This window comes from Dermacentor silvarum, chromosome 1, assembly GCF_013339745.2.
Source record: "Dermacentor silvarum isolate Dsil-2018 chromosome 1, BIME_Dsil_1.4, whole genome shotgun sequence".
NCBI classification, from domain to species: Eukaryota; Metazoa; Arthropoda; class Arachnida; order Ixodida; family Ixodidae; genus Dermacentor; species Dermacentor silvarum.
In genome coordinates this window covers 324,600,808-324,619,225 of record NC_051154.1, presented here as the reverse complement: position 1 = coordinate 324,619,225, position 18,418 = coordinate 324,600,808, and the positions used below count along the sequence as shown (strand labels likewise).

The 18,418-nt window shown below is 48.7% G+C and overlaps 1 protein-coding gene across 1 annotated transcript; it reads right to left on the bottom strand.

The window, feature by feature from the left end:
• Positions 1-247: 247 nt before the first annotated feature.
• On the bottom strand, positions 248-18,070 carry LOC125942282 (uncharacterized). The gene is made up of 2 exons (XM_049660444.1): positions 17,700-18,070; positions 248-441 (listed from the first exon to the last, which is right to left on the bottom strand). The coding sequence occupies exons 1-2, from the start codon at positions 18,068-18,070 to the stop codon at positions 378-380; spliced, it is 435 nt and encodes a 144-aa protein (XP_049516401.1). The 3' UTR covers positions 248-377.
• Positions 18,071-18,418: the final 348 nt, after the last annotated feature.

The window sequence follows — 18,418 nt, the reverse complement described above, 5'->3', positions numbered from 1 at the left end:
AAGCGGTAGAGATTGGTCCCGCGGGTCATGTGCCCACTGGCTTACGGTCCGCACCGTCCACACTTACGAGCACACCATGCTTCTTGATTTTGAGCGTCTAGCTCTGTCTTCAGAAGAGCAGAGAGTTGCTCTTGAGACACAGTAACCTCGCCGTAGTACACGAACTCGAGCATGGCATTTAAATCCATATATCTCATATATTTCATGATCACAATGGGGTGCTTGCAAGGATTTTCGACAAAAAGAGCTTTGAGAAAGGGACTGCAAGCGGACAGAACAGTCTTGTGGGCCTTCAGCGATAGACCTTCGCGCGCAAGCGTCACGTCCACCAGCGCTTCGTTGGAGAGAAGCTGCTCGAACACGGCCAGCGTGTTCGACTAGTGGTTGTTCCACTTGAGGCAAAACTGCTGGGACACCATGTCGCTTGAGGTCGTTGACGCGCTGCAAAAACAAAGAAAAAACAACGTTAAAGCGCGAGCCGCTGGCACGCCAACATGGCGGCCACGCACAAAGGCCACTAGCCTATAACATGGCGGACTGCAGACTACGCAAAATGCTGCTCCACCTTCATCAGCATCATCATCAGCAGCAGCCTATTTTTATGTCCACTGTAGAACGAGGTCTATCTTTGCGATCGATATCCCATTACCCCTGCCATGCGCTAGCTGATTCCCATCTTCAGCCTGCAAATTTCATCACCCCACCTAGTTTTCTGCCATCCTCGACTGCGCTTTCCGTCCCTTGGCATCCATTCTGTAACTCTAATCTACCCTACGCATTACATGGCGTGCCCAGCTCCACTTCTTTTTCTTGAAGGGGCCCAAACCACTTTCTATCGAAGTAGAGAAAGACATTTGAAGTGAAAATAGGTTACTTCAGAAATGCTTTGCCGCAAAAAGTACTTGAATGCGTTCAGCAGAAGCGGAGTTATTGGCAATGAAACACGGCCTCCGCTGTGCTCCCCTTCCTTCTTCCATACCTTGCACTGCGAAGGCTATGGCGAGGTGGGCGTGGTCACAACACTCCGCCTTCAAACTGTCACCGTGGCGCACAGTTCAAATTTCATCTTGGATGTTAATGTGGACGCTACGACTTCCTATTAACTCCACGCACCGCGTATTAGCTCCAAGCACCGCGTACGACAGCAAAACTTGGCTCAGATGTTCACAGCAGCGTATGCTACCTGCGGACTATGTTATTTCATCAAGCCCGAGGGGTGGTTCAGGGCCCATTTAAAGTCAGCAAGAATATCGGCTATCCCCTTGTGCTCTCTGATCCACACCGCTGCCTTCCTGTCTTTTGACGTTACGCCTAACATTTTTCGTTTCATCGCTCTTTGCGCGGACCTTAAAGAGCCCCTAAACCACCTCAGATATTTTTTGAGCATTTCAAGTAAACACGCGCCTCAAGTTCAGAATGCCGTCGCGATCAACGATGCCAAACGCTACAGCGCTACGCGCCGCGGGCGCGCCACAAAATAAAAACAATGCGGTCCACCTCCCCTGGCATTTCCAATATCCCCAGCGGACGCCACGATGTCACCAGGGTGCATCTGGTGATGTCAACGGCGGTGACGATGTCCATTGGTCGAACAAGAACCTACGACTTCCGGTTTGTCTGCTAGCAGGTACGCGCGCTCCCTGCTCTTCCTCATCGTGTTGCTCGCTTGTGCGCCCTTGCGAATCGGTAATTACAGCCCGCAGCGCAAATGCCTAATCGCTCGCGTTCCATCCAACATAGTCGTGCTTACCGGTCGGATTAGCTGCGGGAATAGAGTGCGACAGTGTTGGCCTTTCCAGACGTGCGCGCAACACAGGGTTCATAGCGGCACGCTTCGCATGAGCACGGGCCGGTACGGCAGCAACAGCGGGTAGCCGAGAAGTGCTGAGTCGTGTTAATAGACAGTTTTAGTTTAGCGTGGTTACCGGAATAGCGGGCGTACCGGAATAGCGGGATCGAAGTGCGCATGCGCAGAACGCTAACCGACCCATACCGTTTACCGTGCGCACGCTATTTCTCACAGTTAACGTTACCGTGTTAGCGTGGTGTACGTAGTGTACGTAAAACATGGCGGCGGTCCCGGTCGCCCGCTTCGAACTGAATTTGGCGTTGTTTTTGTAGAATTCACTTCGTTCGTTGCAAATGACTGCGCAAACGGCTTTTGCTTAGTCTCATGCCGCTTCGCCGAGAGAGTGTCATGGCTAATCTTGAGGAATTTTCGAGATCGCTTCTCGTTTCGAACGCGCCTAAACCTAACGAGAGAATTTTTTTCTGAGATGCGAGCGCCATCTGTCGCTAAAGTCGGGAGATAGGCGCGACGACGGCATATGGCCTCTGAGATGGGAAGATTTCGGAGGCTATGGTAGACAGCTTGTACTGCTTGTCTGTTTTGTTGCAGATCGACGGACATGTGAAGTAAAAATACGACGCGCTCCTGGCTTCCATTGCGCTGCCTATCGCACTTTCCGGACGCACACACACATAGAATTAGGTGCCCTGTGTATGCGAAATTCAAAGAGTAATGGAATAGCGTCCCGCACGTAAACTACGCTATCACGCTATACTAAAACTCTCTCTCTGCAAAGTTCGTTTGCGGAACGGTAACGCTATTTCCCGTAACCCCGCTATTACGCTAACGCTAAACTAAAACTGTCTATTAAGGCCCGTCCACGTTACCGCCACGGTAACTCGCCGCACGCCGTTCGCCATTCGCGGGCCGCCGCTCGACGGTGGTTTTCCTCGGAAACGGCGAGATTTCCTTGCCGTAGACAGGGTGAGGCCGGGACCCATTTGTGCGGCAACCTCAACCGCCACCGCCGCCGATCGCTCGACGGCGCCGATATCGTCGCTAGGCCTTCTCCGGTTCACTTCAAAGCTAAAGCAAACGGCGCTTCGGAATCAATCGCCGACGTTCACAAGCCGCAATATTTTCTTACCGTTGTTGCCGCTCTTCGCAATAATTGTAAACAAAGAAGGAAATACGCTGATATTAGCGGCGCCATCGGCTGCGATGCGAGCACAGATGAGCCAGTCGTCTCCGTCGGTAGCCCCGCACTGCAGCTGAGCTCGACAAGTATCGGAGCTCTCGTTCATGTTTCACGTTTCACAGTGGATATCGTTTTTCATAAAATGTATAATTTACGCATCACTTTATCTAGGGGAAATTATTTTGCTTGGAACAGAAGCTGCAGCTGATGTTTGCGTCGCCGGTGGCGGAGGCGCGCAGCTTCGCGATCATCGATTGGTACGTCGGTCGTGCGGTGGGCGGTGCGCCGGCCGAACTGCCGTCTATTTTGGACACCTGGGGGCCGGTTCGCCGCCGTTGTATTTGCCGCTAGCCTGGACGTGCAAGTGGAGAGTGTTTTGAAAAGCGCGTTGGCGATGACATGTGTCACGTGATGTTTGAAGGAGCACTCGGCGAGGAGGAGAGACCAGCCGACGAGGAGAGTAACGAAGAGCGAAACGAGTGAGGGCTGTGTTTCTATCATCAAACGCGTGTAACTCCGCTATTACCGCGCCATTTCGAAAAATTCTCGCGGCTACGTGCTCGTTGTAGACTTGGGCATAACTGCAACACCACAGCCAAATTTCTACCTCTGGGTGGTTTAGGGGCCCTTTCACTTGTTATAGAGCTTCTGTGTTACACTCCAAATTTCTGCCCCATATGTTTGCACCGGTAGAATGCAATGATTATACACTTTCCTTTTCAACGACAGTGGTAATCTGCTGCTCTGCCATAAGAGGCCGTTAATGTTCCCTGATGGGGGAACATTACGATGTAAGGGGAGAGAGTGTCTGCTGCGTAGAGTGTAGTCGCTCTCTCGCACTACTGATTCACGACATATATCATTTGCATATATATATATATATATATATATATATATATATATATATATATATATATATATATATTGGCTAGTACACCTTTAGTAACATTCTTGTGGTATTTTAACGCTCCTTCGACGGCACTCTTCGAAATCTGCAGTATAACTATATTTTTGTACGGGGCCTTTGGCTACCGAGTTATTTGGCCAAAAATAATACAAAAATACAGATTTTCTTTATTTGCCTAATTAATTCTACGTATCTTGAAACAACCAAAATATATCCCTAAAGGCACTTTATTTGTAAGATACACGCAAAGTGTTCTTATTTTTTTTAATATGGAAAGAATGTTGGCTTCACTGCGCTGCACAGAGGAGATTGTCCGACTTTCTGTAGTAATACCACGCACAGTTTCCATCCTCTGTAACGGGTACCTTTATACAAGGCGCGGCCGTGAAAACAAACCTAGGAGGCGGCGATGGGGCGTCCTTTACATCTATCGGCGTCCACTGCCAACACGTCGAGACGCTGTCGTCAGAATCCGTTGATTCCGAGAAGATATACTGGTCAGTATCGTCGCTGCCACTCTCGGAGGAGAACCGAACTTCTTCCGAGTCCGACAAAACGTCCGCAAACAAACATTTTTTTATTACGAGAGCAATTATATGAACACTCCAAGCGCATTTTTGCCATCGCCGTCGTAGTGATGTTCCGTGTAAAGTCCAACGGCGATAAAGTCGTCGCCGCGCGACGTGCGTTGGGCGTGCGAGTGAAAGCGTGCGAGGGTGCGCCGGCACCGCAGGTTAAATCTCGCGCACGCGAGAGAGGAAGGCGGCCGGAAGCACATGGTCTTCGTTCACGCGCGTGGAACGGGGAGGGGGCGACAGAGACGGGGAGGGGGGGGGGGGTGCGTTTCGCTTACGCGGCTGCTGCTCACAAAGCCATCTGGACAGCGATCTGCGATGCGGCCGAAGTGTGCGCCTGCAGGCGCCTCATCTTCAAAGCGATCTGCGATGGGCCAAAGTGCATTCGCTGAGTGCCGGTAGCTTCGTATGCGCTGCGCTTCCGACGTTTAGTTCGCGTTGAAGCGAGAGCCAGCGCGAAGGTCAATTTGGTCGCTGCTGCTGGCGCGCTCCAGCGTTTTGACGAGCTCCCGCGGTCATAGAGCGAGATGTGTTCATGTTTACCTGCGCGCGCGTGACAACGTGCTTGTTTATTTAGTTAGTGAGCGAATATTTACAACTTTATACGGGCGATAAAACTACTAGCCTTATTTCGTACAGCTGTCTACTGATTTGCTATCGCAATCGATGCTTCGCCTTTCGGGCGAAACTGCGACTTTTTTTTCGTTTTCTTTTTTTTTTCGAAGCGGAGCCATTGCAGGCACCATGGAGGAAGGAAACCCCAGGAGAGGCCCTGGCCAGCAGGAGCGTATTGGAGAAGGTGTGGCGGAAGTCACGTGCTGTTTTTCGCAAAGGAGCACTGGGATGGGTACCCCAAATGTCAACGTTGCCATGACAACCGCACTCCTGAAGCTTCGCTGTTGCTCTCGGTCTCTGAAAAGTGAGATAAGATTTTTCCGCCGGTGTCTTTCCTGCAGCACCTTTTGTTCGCGAGAAAAGCTGACTTTGGGGTTTGGTGCGTAAGCTTGAAAGTTGTGTTTTGGGTCTGTGAGTGTGAGTGTCGGCCAGCAACAGACACACTCAAGCAATCACGGCGCGGGTCTTCGTCGTCTTCTTCAACGTGCCACGGAAAAGCACAGGAGCGCGTCTGCTTCACAAAACCTGCTACAGAAGTGTCGTAAGCTTTGTTTTGACGCGCGTCGGCAGCACACACTTCCGGCCGCTCGTAACAATGCAAGTTCAAAGTTCGCGCCCATCTGCTCCGGCGAGCTGCAGAACCCCTGATTGGAGGCGCAAAGAGAGGTGGCACACCAACATGGCTGCACTTCCGGCTTCAAAAAAGTGACGTCAGGGCCTCTCCTGTTTTGTTTCCTTCCTCCATGGCAGGCACGCGCACGCACAGGGGAGGATGCCATTTTTAAATCCCAGTTGCCAGCATCAAAACGTTTTTCGGCCAAGATGCAAGCTTTGGGCGCATTTTGATTAATGTCCCTGTATGTTCCAAAGGTAGCGCAAACCATTGTTCAAATAGGAAAGGATAATTTTCCTCCCCGCCCTCTACTGACTTCTTCGCCGTTTTCCGCTCCCATTGGACGAGGCTTGACACGTGACGAATAACCCGCGCGGCTTTCGTTATCGCGGGAAAACGGCGCCATTAGTGAGCGTAGAAACACCGGGACACATGTGCGCTGTGCGTGAGCGTAGACTTTTTACATTTTTGAAGACGCGCTCGGCTGCAGACCGATGCCGACTTGCTGTGCTGTTGGATGGTCGAGTAGCATTGCCAAGGGGGGCAAGCTTCTTGCGGTTCCTCGTGGCCAACAAAACCTCAAACGGCGAGCGATATGCCTCCACCGTATGCGACTGGCTTCAAAAAATTCTGGTAGCAGGTGTATTGCAATGAGGGACGCCGTTACAAACTTGCAATAATTTTGTTTCAAGTTTTCACTATTATAATGTGCAAGTATGTAATGTGCAATGATTGCTGTGTTGCAATGTCTTTATCTTATTGTATATCAGGAATTCATAAAGCCGATCTTAACTTTATGCAATGCTGATGGTATGTGCAATATTTGTTTTGTTTGAATGTTTTGTCTTATTATGAATATATTTGTGTTGTGAAAGAGTGTCTTTAACTTTATATGCTTACAAATGCGCGAAGATGCAATGTGCAATTATTGCTTTGTTTCAATGAGTTATCATATTTGGAAACTTGTGAACGAGAAAGAGTGCTCCTTATTCGCTACAATAATCGTGTTTCCTTTGTTTCAACTATGTGTATATGTGTGTTCATTGAAAATATTAAAAAGTTCTTAGCATTTGGAGGCGTCCTTACTGAGGGACGTTCTCATCGCTGTTCTCACCCAGTTAGTGATGAACGCGGGAAGGTGGGTGCGTTCGCGAGTTCACCATCAGCCAACGACCGAGTAAAAAAAAAGTCCCTGTTTATGCTCTGAGGCGAACAAAGGGCGCATTTCGGCAATATGAATACCAGCATGACTTCTCATAAAATGAGCATAATGGAAGAGTCGCCAATTAAAGAGCAAAACGCAGAAAGCACGCGCACACACATGGGAACCAAGGCATATAGCTGAGGGGGAAAGAAAAGCGCGCGGATGCATTTTGAAAATAAAATAAAAACACGTTGAGGGTGTTTAGCACATAGGTGTCTCCGCCGTGTTGTGTGTGCATAGTTATATGTAGCTCTTTGTTTTCGTAAATGCGTCAGGTGAACATAACACCATTCGATTCGGAGAAACAATCAGCAGTAGTATAAAGACTGCTTAGGATTGCGTTTAACTTCTTCTACCTTTCGTTTTCCTCGTCTCAGCGACGCAGATTCTACTGATAATTGAAGGTACTACATATCTTACGTATAAATCTTACGTACGAACAGCCTTGTGAAAATGCGCCCAGAACAGTCGCGTTTCAAGCAAGCGCTTCAACGCGCCGCATGCGATACGAAATGAAGCGGGCGGTAGCGGCCGCGCGCTTCGCTCACTTATGGCGGCCTAGAGGGAGGGGGCGAGGAGGAAACGGCGCGGAGAAGAGGAGTTTGCGCTACCTTTGAAAAATACAGGGACCTTAATTTTAATTTTTTTTTACTCCGCCATCTTTTGAAGCCAGAGAGAACTAAGCAAAATTTATCGGGGTTGCTTGAAGGCAGCAGTGCGCAAGCGCTTGTTTCAGCGTGAACAAGCCCGGCTCGTCTACGGTGGGAGCGGTGCAAGCCTAAAGTCTCTATATAAGAAAAGTACCGCCATCTACTCTTTCCTCCGTCGTCTCCTCTCCCAAAGGGCGTGCTTTTTTTTTCTTTTTTTGCTTGCGAAAGCAAGTCGACGGTGGCGGCCCTAGAAAGACCACGTTGAAATTTTCAGGCCGGGCGCGCGCCGCCGCCGCTGCCGGCAACTGCGGCTGCGCAGAGGACTTTCAACATGGCTCTGAGGTGGGAAAAAACAATATAAAGAAGTCAAAGCGCGTGCTATCATCGTCCAATCGGAGATACAGGAGAGAGCGAAGCGGCGTTGGTCAAAGGATGGCGGTACTTATATAGGGACTTTATGCAAACCGTGTGGACTAGCTCAGCTCGATGCGTTGCCATTTGTGAATGAGGTCTTCGGCCACGGCGTTGAACAGCTTATGATGGTTACTAGAGACCATATGCACCGTCATGGGTAACAGATAAATGATCAGCCCGATGATGTTATGCACCAACTTTCACTGCAAGAGGTGCTTCTCCATGGATATTAGTGATTATTTTCATTGGCATGCCCATTTAAACGGCGGGGCGACGAACGGTGACATTGCCTGCGTGAGCTATAATCATAACAGTTTTACTATATCTACTGCAGTCTGATATTTTGCCGAGCTGTATCTAATGTTGAAAAGATATCTGTGCCTGTAACAACACCGCCATTTGTTATCTGCTTTTTTCCCAACCAGTACTCTAAACGTGCCTTGCTTATTTAGACCGATGATGATGATGATGTGTGGTGTTTTATGGTGCAAGGGCCAGGTATGGCCAAAGAGCGCCATGACAAGTGGTAATGTAATCGATGAGCTGTTATGACGAGGTCAATGAGTTTCTCATGGTAGATGTAACATGGCTGTAAAGGGGCCCAAAAACTGTCGTTGTAAATGGCGTAAAACATATAGGTAATAAAATAATGATAGTGACTGAAGTGGCGTATGCTATGAGTTGAAAGGTGGAAGAAGGTTGTGATAACTTAACATGTATTTAAGAATGAAAAAGTGATGGTTGACGAGTAGCACAACAGCCTCACCAGGTACCTTGAGTACAAGGGGCCCGAGGCATGTGCTATAAACGAAGGTTGACATCGCAACAGCGGCCTCTCGCAGGAGGCCGTGCTACGAGTTTTTTTGGGCAGAATACGTTGAGCGTACGGATGATGATGATGTATGGTGTTTAATGGCGCAAGGGCCAGGTATGGCCAAAGAGCGCCAGGCCAGTGTTCATGAGTTGACAATGGAGCAATGAATTGTGAAAGGTAGACGTATCGTTGCTGTAAAAGGGCCTAAAAGTTGAGCGTACGGACGTCATGATTCGACATGAAATCCATTTTAGCATTATTAAATGTTGAGCGTACGGGCGTCATTTAAGAATGCTAAAACGGATTTCATGTCGAATAGCGGTTATCTGCCTAGAAACAGTGCCAAGTGGAGTGGTATACACTGCCTGTATGCTAAAGGGAAGTCTCTTTTTCTTTCGGCTTGTGCTTCGCAACATTCCAGGAAGACATGCTGAACACTGAGGGTGTCCCCACATCTACTACACTTTGGAGGTTCACCGCCAGTCAGCAAAAAACTATGTGTACCATAGGTGTGCCCTATTCTGAGACGACAGAATGGGACATCACTTCGTCTTGAGTTGGTCAGTGATGGCCAGTACCCTAAATGTGGCTTAACCACGTGAAGCTTCTTAAGGGTTTCAGCGTCCCACTCATGTTGCCAGTAGGTTCTGAGTTTGTTCCGCAAATATGCTGACAAGATAACGCTCCTATCAGCTTTCAACCCCTGCGCTTGCTCAATGTCGACATTCGCTACGGCTCTCGCTGGGCATTTCATTGCCGTTCTAGCTGGACATTGCATCTTGGCATTGCCATTAAAGTGTGCTCAGTATTCTCCAGCTTTTTCTTGCAACAAGGCACATATGCCACACACATCCTATTAAGAATATTTGCCCCTGCGTCATTTGCCCTCAGGCAGCCCGCTAGGGTGTCGAAAAACCAGACATCGTCCCGTGTGCTTTCGAACAAATTCTCTATCTCCTCTTTTCTTGTTTGCCATAATTGTAAATCTCCGCAAACTTTTCAAGCAAGTAACGTTGCTTGACCCGTGGTCGGAGTTTCTCAGGGGCGTCTGCACTCACGCGAAACCGAGCGTTCCTTGACCCGTGGTCGGAGTCTCTCAAGGGCGTGTGCACTCACGCGAAACCGAGTTGAGGCTCGCGTTCAGCGCCACAAGGCTTCGAGAACGCACATGCTGTGCCGGGTGGCATCGTTTAGACCACTGCACGGGCTCGGACTTGCCCGAAAGTCCGGGCCCGGCCCAGCCCATGGGCCGAGCCGAGCCGGAGGGCAGTTTTCTCACGGGCTCCGGCCAGGCTCGGGCCAGGCTCGGCTATTTTGACGCAGGCCGGGGCTGGGCTAGGACTTTCTGGCGGTGTGCATGTAACGTGCAGCGAGTTATCCTCGCGCGTCTCGACTCTGAAAAACCTGTTGCCCCAGCGCAGCTGGAAGCTAGCAGTACTACTCCTGCGTACTTCGCTTCTCCGGTCGTATTTTGCGCTGTTTGAACTGAATGTAAAAGTCCAGAAAGACCGAAGTCACCTCAAACCAAAGGATGCCCTTGTATTCCTTACCTAAATCAATGTAATCAATGCTTTAAGCGCGGTGCAAGCGCGTTCGCGACTTGCTGATTCTTCAAAGGCGAATTGGTAAAACGATGACTGGTAACATAAGATAATTCGTTACGCGGCTGAAATATGGCACTGCGCCCATCCATGATTGTACGCATGTTCTCAACCGACCGCCTAGCAGCAGTGCATTACGCTGCACCATGGAGGAACGAGAAGCTTTCTTTCTCCATTTACTGCATCCATGCGCTGCGCTCACGACCGGTCGTGGCTGCGCTTCGGCTATAGTGTACTAGAATACGGTTGAGTGGTACGAGCATAGAGAAACATACTACGTAAAGAGTGGCCGCAGGGGCCGTTTCGCGGACGAGCAATTGAGGGTCTGACCACCCGCCAGATGGCGTAGCGACAAGCGCTTCCACTTCGCTTCAAAGATAGACAGGTTATCATGCCTCCAGCGTGCTGCATCGACGCGTCATATATTTCTCTATGACGTCCCCTCTGCGGTGTCCCGTCTCCGGAGAAACGTTGATGCTGCTCCTGTCATGTGCCGCTGGATACGCCCACCTCGCCGCGCTTTCAACACACCGGTACGCTGCTGCGGTAAGTTGCATCCTTTTGTCTGCACTGAGAATTTGCAGTTGTTTGCGTTCAACATTGTTAAAGAGATGTTTATTGATGCTTATGGAGTGTATTTTTGCGTGCGTAGCATACAATATATGCTTCGGCGCCCACCGAGGCTGGTTCGTAAGCGTGGGCTGTACATAACGCGTTGCTGTCATTGCTAAACCATTCTTGTTGTTCTGCCTGCTCTTTACCTGCAATTTTAAGGATATGTACTGAAATTAGTTGTGTCCAATAGGATATTGCTAGTACGCTTGTAAACAAGGAAAAATAATGCATTTTGTACTGTGCCACTACTGCTTCCTGTTATGTGTAATTCAGAAGAACGGCAAAAAAAGTGAGAACAAAAACAAAATCTCTGACCGCATGATTTTATGCTGTTGGCATGAGCAAATTCCGTTTTGCATGGTACATCGACAACCTTGGTTGTTTTTGTTTAGTAAAAAGATTGCGATCTGCTAGTTTATACGCCTGTTTATGCCAAAAACACAACACCGGAGCTTCACTAAAGACAACGTAGTTGAACACTTAAACAGCTAGGTAAATCATATAGAAAAGCGCTGCTGTCAAAACCGAAACCAAAACAGAGCCAGACCAGGCGTCCCGAATCTCGGAAGACAAAACTGACGGTCTGACCAGCCGCTGATCGCGCTGGTAGCAGTGCAGTAGCTGGGCCGCAAGGCTACAGTGTACTAGAAGGGGGCAGTGGGCTTACTCTCCGGCGGAGGCTATGCGATGCGGTGGCTCCACGAATGTCGCAGATATGAGCTTCTCCGATAGCCCAAGCGGCGGCGCTGGCGTCAGTTTCAATGGAGCGTGGGTGCGACGGCGCAGCTGCCCAGTGCCCGCCCAGTGCCCGATCATATTTGTTGGAGTTGCAGAGCTGCGTTGTTTTTTTTTTGTGTGTGTGTGTGTTTTTTTGTGGACGTCGTCGCGTAGGGTTTTTTTTTATTCAGTGTTTTTTTCACACATAGCCTGCAAGAGATTAGTATTGTCACGTACTCACATGTATACGTGTCAGTATGCCTTGCAGTAACTGAGCCATGCCGCGGCATCGACAAAATCACTGTTACGCGCCTGGGTGCCAAACCGGCTATGTTTATGTGAAGGATTGGCCGAAGTTGTCCTTGTTTGGTGTCCCGAAGGATAAAACTAGGCGGAAAGAGTGGGAAAGAAACCTCCACAGAGCTGACAAGCCCCCGGACGACACGAGCGCTATATGCGAGCTCCATTTCGAGCCACGTTTTGTGCTCATGTCCACCGCAGTTCCTGATCACTGTGAATTGTCTTTCTTTTTATGGTCTAGTTAGGTCAGTTAGCGAAGGAAACTGCGAGGAAGGTACACTGGCCTCCTTGTACACTGATCTCGAAGCATCATATGTGACCGAAATGAGTGCAGTCAAACTGCTGCTAGCGCTACTGCCACAGAGGCCACACAAAACGTGGTACCCCTAAGGGACTTTAGGTACCCCAGCATTGCACGGGCCTGCGGGTTTCAAACGACCATAACCAGCACGTGGCCAGAAGCGACTCGAGACTCACTTAACACATTGCAGGCTATGTTGCGCGGGAATGTATTGTCAATTCCAGCACAAAATGCCAAGAATGCATAAAGCTGCTTACTATGACGCCACCAGGCGAAAGTTTTCATGCCCGGCTAACAAACTTCTGTGACCGAGGAGGCCTCCTTTATCCCTACAGTCAGCTGTACGGCTTCGTGAAAAAGCTAGAGGATCTTTTCACAGAATGCTTCTGTCAGAGTGAGCCACACTCTGACAGCGTTATGGACATGCTGGCAGTTAAGAGTAAGCTTCCCCTCGAAGTTAGCTGCAATGTGCACGCTCTTAGCCTCACAGCTAAAATAATTAGTTTTTACATTTTCACTCGTCTGCATTTTTATGTGAAAGGAATTAACTGTGACAAGGCAGGAAAGCGGCAGAGGGCCAAGCTGCTGAAGTTGAACCGTTGCTTATGAGTTGAAGTGCATGAAACAATGGCTTGCTGTACTTGCAAATAATAGCTTTGTGTCAGCAACAGCCCTGTTATCTTCATTTTGCTTACCCTTATATAGCTGTACATAAAATAAGCATAGGCCTGAGCCTAATTGTCAAGAGAACTAGTTTTCACTTTTTAATCAGGCCTCCCTCCATTTCTTTATGGAAAAAATCAACCTGATCTGATTTAACAAATGTGTGCCAGCGTAATGATGGTTAATAATAAACGCAGAAGGCTACTGTGAAGCATGGAACAACTAAAGTGAAACAATTAAATATTAAAGCCATATATACAAATTCATTTTGGCTAAGCAAAGGCACAAACCTGGTTAGCATGCCTGATGGTTTTTGTTTTTTTGTTTTTTTTTAGCCCAGCTGGGTAGTATGTGCGCACTGTTTTCTGTCTGAAAAAATTTTACATTAGGTCGACACGGCATGAAACCGTATATTTGGTCACCGTCCCTTTCATTCAAAATTTTCTTTCAATTTTTTTTACGATTGCCCGATAATTCGGAAAATTCCAAGGCCCCTTCCACATAAGCAAAATCCGTCAGCGACGACCTCTTTGCAAAAAAAGTTTAAGAGTTAGGATGGGCAGCAAATTGCCCAAGAGTTGCCGTCTTCCTTTTCCACAAGGTACTATTATGGGAAACATCATGTGGCCTAAACAAATATAGTGCTTGCTAAAGATATGTAGACTCTCAAGTATGTCAAAATTAAAAACAAATAAGAGTGTGAACTGCTTCGAACTAAAACCGTCAGAAACGCAAGGAAAATAAAAGCTTCTGCAAGCAAAGCTTCCTTTGAAGTTGCCAGTGGCGCCACCTGTTGGATGCGATGCTGACTGCGTCAGAGGAGCCGCTGAGTAAGCCCACTGCCCCCTTCTAGTACACTGTAGCAAGGCCCTACGGGAGTGTCTGCTCTTTACGTAGTATGTTTCTCTATGGTACGAGCGGCTGGGGCGGCGCATTCTTTGCAGTGAGGCGCCCGACGTGGAAAAATACTGTGGCGGCGCTGCGATAGAAGTGGATTGGGCCGCATCAAGGTCGCGCCGTTGGAAACTGCTGGCGATACTGCACGGCAGGGTCATTCGTACTACTTCGCGCGCTGGTATTTGCGTTCAGACCGCTCAAATGGTATTCATAATTGCATATGACATGTATTTATGCCTTAAGAATAAATTCCTTTCATTCTCTTCTTTATTTTTTTAATACCGCTCGGTGATCTTTTTCGGTCTCAGTTCGGGTTCGGGCCGGTTTCGAGCCGGTTTCTAGCCGGGCTCGGGCCGGGCTCGGACCTAAGGCAAAGGGGTGGCGGGTCGGGCTGTGCGGGTAACCTAGATTATTTCCGGGCCCGGGACAGGCCCGTGTATCGCAATAAAACGTTTGGTCGGGCTCGAGCGGGAGGCCCAACGTAAAAACGGGCCCTGGCCCGACCCGGGCTGAAAAAATCGACCCGTGCAGTGCTCTAGTTTAGACACTAAGGTACAGCCTAGAGAACAGGGCCGGTATTTTGTAGTGATGCACTTCCGATGCTAATGCCTTTTCGCGCTTATCGCGCTTGGTCAGTGGTCAGAGCGACGGCCCGCTCACGCTATCAATGGGATCAGCCGGGCGTGAGCGGTGGATGATAAGACTAGTATAGAATAAAGCATAACGCATCGCCACAAAATACCGGCCCTGCACGGGCCTGGGCCAGGCCTGGTAAGACGTTTTTGGATGGGCCCGGTTTGAAGCCGCGGACTCGGGCCCGCTCCCTATTGAGCCTAGGTCAGGTTACAGAGCGCACACGGACGTTCTGCATGGATGCAAAGCAACCTAACTGACAAGTTTGAAAACCTGGCTCTTGATTACCATATTCAACAAAATAATGAAGACTAAAGTTTTAATTCAAAACAAAGTTGCTTCGCCCCCCCCCCCTTAACTTATACTAAAAGCGGCTTTTGATACGAATATTTTATTGCAATCGGGCTATTTTACTACTGTTTTATGTATTGAAAACACTCATTGCTTAATGGTCACTGGAGTATGCGCATCGCAATGTTCTTTGTAGGCCTTCAAGAGAATCTTCGTCGTAAGTTCAGGAAGGTCAGTGTGGTGGCTCAAAGCCGTAGGTTTGTTGTCAAAACGTCGCTATGAATTTCAACCCAAACTGAAACGGATCATGCGATATTCAAATGTCATCTCAGTTAGTGACACTTTTTTTTGTAAGTGCCCACAGTGGACATGTCCATTTCGTCTGCTGCGGAAGTTCTGATCGGCTGGGCTGGGATAGGCGTGAGCAGTAGACAGGCGCCCCCGCCAAGCAGCACTTCAATAGCAGACGAAATGGACATGTCCACGAGATGAACACTTACAAAATAACCCCCTGGTATGGCCAAACACATCTAAAACCATCATTTTCGTGCTTCTATAGCTGGTGGCAGTTACAGAACGCATACATGTAACTTTTTTCTTCAATACAATAGTCTCCGCGAGGACATTCTTTTTTAATATAGATTATTATATTCTCTCAGGTTTTCTCTGACAAGTACGTGTCTCTGATATTCTTAAGGCTCTCTCTAATGTGGCACGCATATATCAATGTATTTCTACGAGACAAACAAATAAATGGTTAGTTCCGCGTGTAAGATCCAATTACGGTGAACAGAGCCTAGAATATGCATTGCCTACAACGTTAAACAAGTATGACGCAGTACATGATGTTTATGATGAAGTTTATACTTCCGCTTCGTTTAGGCTATATTTTATTAAAAGGACCATACAGTACTGTTGCCTAATACATGATTTGTTTGCATTTTTCCTGTGTTCATTTTTGTTGCTCCTTTATTCCCCATTGTTTCGTATGACATCTTGTGTCTTTTTTAAATGGTATTTTGCCATTGTCTGCGCGCATAAATTGTGTATGCGTGCTACCCCTGTATAAGATACAGTCGAACCCGGATATATCGAACCTAAATATAACAAGTTATTGCGTATAACGAACAGCAGTAAGATCCCCTTGAAAATCTCTGCATAATTTTTTAATTTTATATATCGAATTACCTATATATCGAACTTTTTGGGGGATCCCCTTCAGATTCGATATATCCGGGTTTAACTATATATCTGTAATTGTTGTCTGGGCCCCAGATGTCCTCAAGCTACGTTTTGTAGCTTTTCTCTAGCGTAAATTCCCTAATTGATTGGGAAAAATGAAGCACTCATTCATTCCCAGTCATTCATTGCGCGCTGTGTTTTAGAGGTATCGCAGCTGGCGTTCGCCAATGAACGCGCCCCACAACGCAAGCAAATGCGCCCCCTTTGCGTCGGCGCTCCAACCTATGACGATCAATTTCCGACCACCGGCCTGGGTCAACAAACCGCCCACCGACCACGAAAACGGGCGAAGGAGCCAAACAAAGCTGTCCGCCTTAAAAGGTGCAACTCGAAGGAACACATGCAAACAGCTTCTGCATCACGTGAAAGGGAGGGGGGTTCTATCCTGGGCGGATTACATCCGCATCACGGCGCGTAGACGGGGATGGAGACTGGTAGGGGGAGATGAGGAAAGCGTGTGGCGACGGTGCCTGTGCACGTGGCCTGTGCTTCTGTGGTTACAACGACAAGCGCGTAGTAGTTGCCGGCACGGCTGCAGCAGCGGTTGCGGCAGATGCATGAGAGGTGCAGTGACGGTGGCGGCGCTAATTGTGTCGGCGTAGTGTGGCGCCGTATAACAAAAATGTATGATTTCATAATGTATACAGACCCTGCATGCAGCCTAAACAGCTTCGCTTGTAATCCGTCCCCATATGAATGTTGCCGCCCCACGAATTTTTTATTTCGGATCATCGCTCTGTCACTTGCTCCGCACTCCACAAACGTCGTGCGAAACGTTGCAATACTTGTAAATTAACGCGCACAGCCATAAACTCGATGCGCTAGTTAATTCGACTGCATAGAATGTCAAACTTATGAGCAGCGATGATGTAAACGCATTGACGTGATTGGGGAAATAGTTAATAACAAGCCGTGCACCCAAGCCATACATTCACCGCGCACCGTCTCGCCAGCTTCGTGCAATGAAGCCAGAACAGCCAATGAGGATCGATAACCGGCTAAGTGTCGTAAAAAGCGCATCGCTCGCCCTTTGTGCGCTGCCTATCCTCCTGTTGTAGAAGGAAGTAAAGGCGGGCAATGGGAGAGCCTTTCTTTGTTTATCGTAAAAAGCCACTTGTCACTCCAGGATGACTGGCGCGAACAAAAGTTTTAATGCATTATATGCCCCACGAAGTGGAAAATTCGGCGTTGGCGTGATCACGATGGTCCACAAAGGGAGCCCATGTGAGCCAATCGAGGCAGTTAATGACACCAATTAAGGCAAAGTTAATTAAGGCAGGTTTAATTAAGCTATGGTTTATTACGACACTCGAACCCACGACCACTGGTGGTTGTCGAAACCACGAGCTTTGGTGGTAATTAGGTCAACGTTAATTAAGGCACAGTTAGTTATTAAGTAAGATATAGTTATTAAGACACAGTTAGTTAAGTAAGGTATAGTTATTAAGGCACTGAACCCACGACCTTTGGTGGGAGTCGAACACTCAACTTTTGGTGGTCGCAATGCTTTCTCATTCATCCACGTAGGGATAACTATTTGCTCCTTGAATTTTTCGCTGCCCTACGTCGGATCTGGTGGTACGGAGTTATGTGGGCAAGCTTCGCGCTTGACTCGCGCGTTCACCTTATCAACTTTAGTGAGAGTGCACGGAAAACCCACCTCTGAACGGCGACGGGTCTCGAAGCTTGTAGGCTCTGGTGCTCGAGCCTGAAAGATGGTGGGACGTGGAAGGTCTGAGGACGGGAGACCGGAAGAGGCCAGCCACGTTTTCCATCGTTTACGGACTGCGCATGCACTTGCAGGAACACTTGAATAAGGACTGATACGTTTTCCTCGCCGAGCCGGCACGCGGCGACTTGCTCAGCCGTGTGGGTCAACTCGTGGCCTGTCAAGCTTAGATTCTGGCAATGCAGCCGTAAGCGACGGGGAAAGCCGCTCATCGGGAAACAGCGCAGAGTGTCGGCGCCGATCCAAACTTGGCCCCAACCAGGAACGTCGTGGCAGCGTAGCAGGAGTCCGCGGAACTGCATCGGGTGACGTCGCACTTGGTTCGTAACACTGGTACGGCGGCCGACTAGGAGCTCAGGAGACGATACATAAGCCTGGCTGACGCTGCGCGTGCCACATCGAACGAGGAGCTGCCTGCTGCATGCTGCGAGCTCGAGCTGATCATGATGCCCGCCGGGAACTTATCGAGGCACAGACCCAATTGAGCGCATAGCATAGAAATCGTGGCTTGAGGATGTGCAAGCTAAAGGACTGTTCTTGAGAGTGAAAATAACAAATGCTGAAACGAAGGTGCGAAATGGAAAGAATAGATCGAAATCGAGTCAAACCAACCGTTGCGAAAATTTTGGGAAGAACTCATCTACGATGAC

Excerpts from the sequence above, each read along its gene's own strand:
- LOC125942282 (XM_049660444.1), bottom strand. The coding sequence starts at position 18,070 with ATGCAGTTCCGCGGACTCCTGCTACGCTGCCACGACGTTCCTGGTTGG. Across the intron at positions 442-17,699 it reads AGACCCGTCGCCGTTCAGAG|CGCGTCAACGACCTCAAGCG; the intron begins GTGGGTTTTCCG and ends TTGTTTTTGCAG.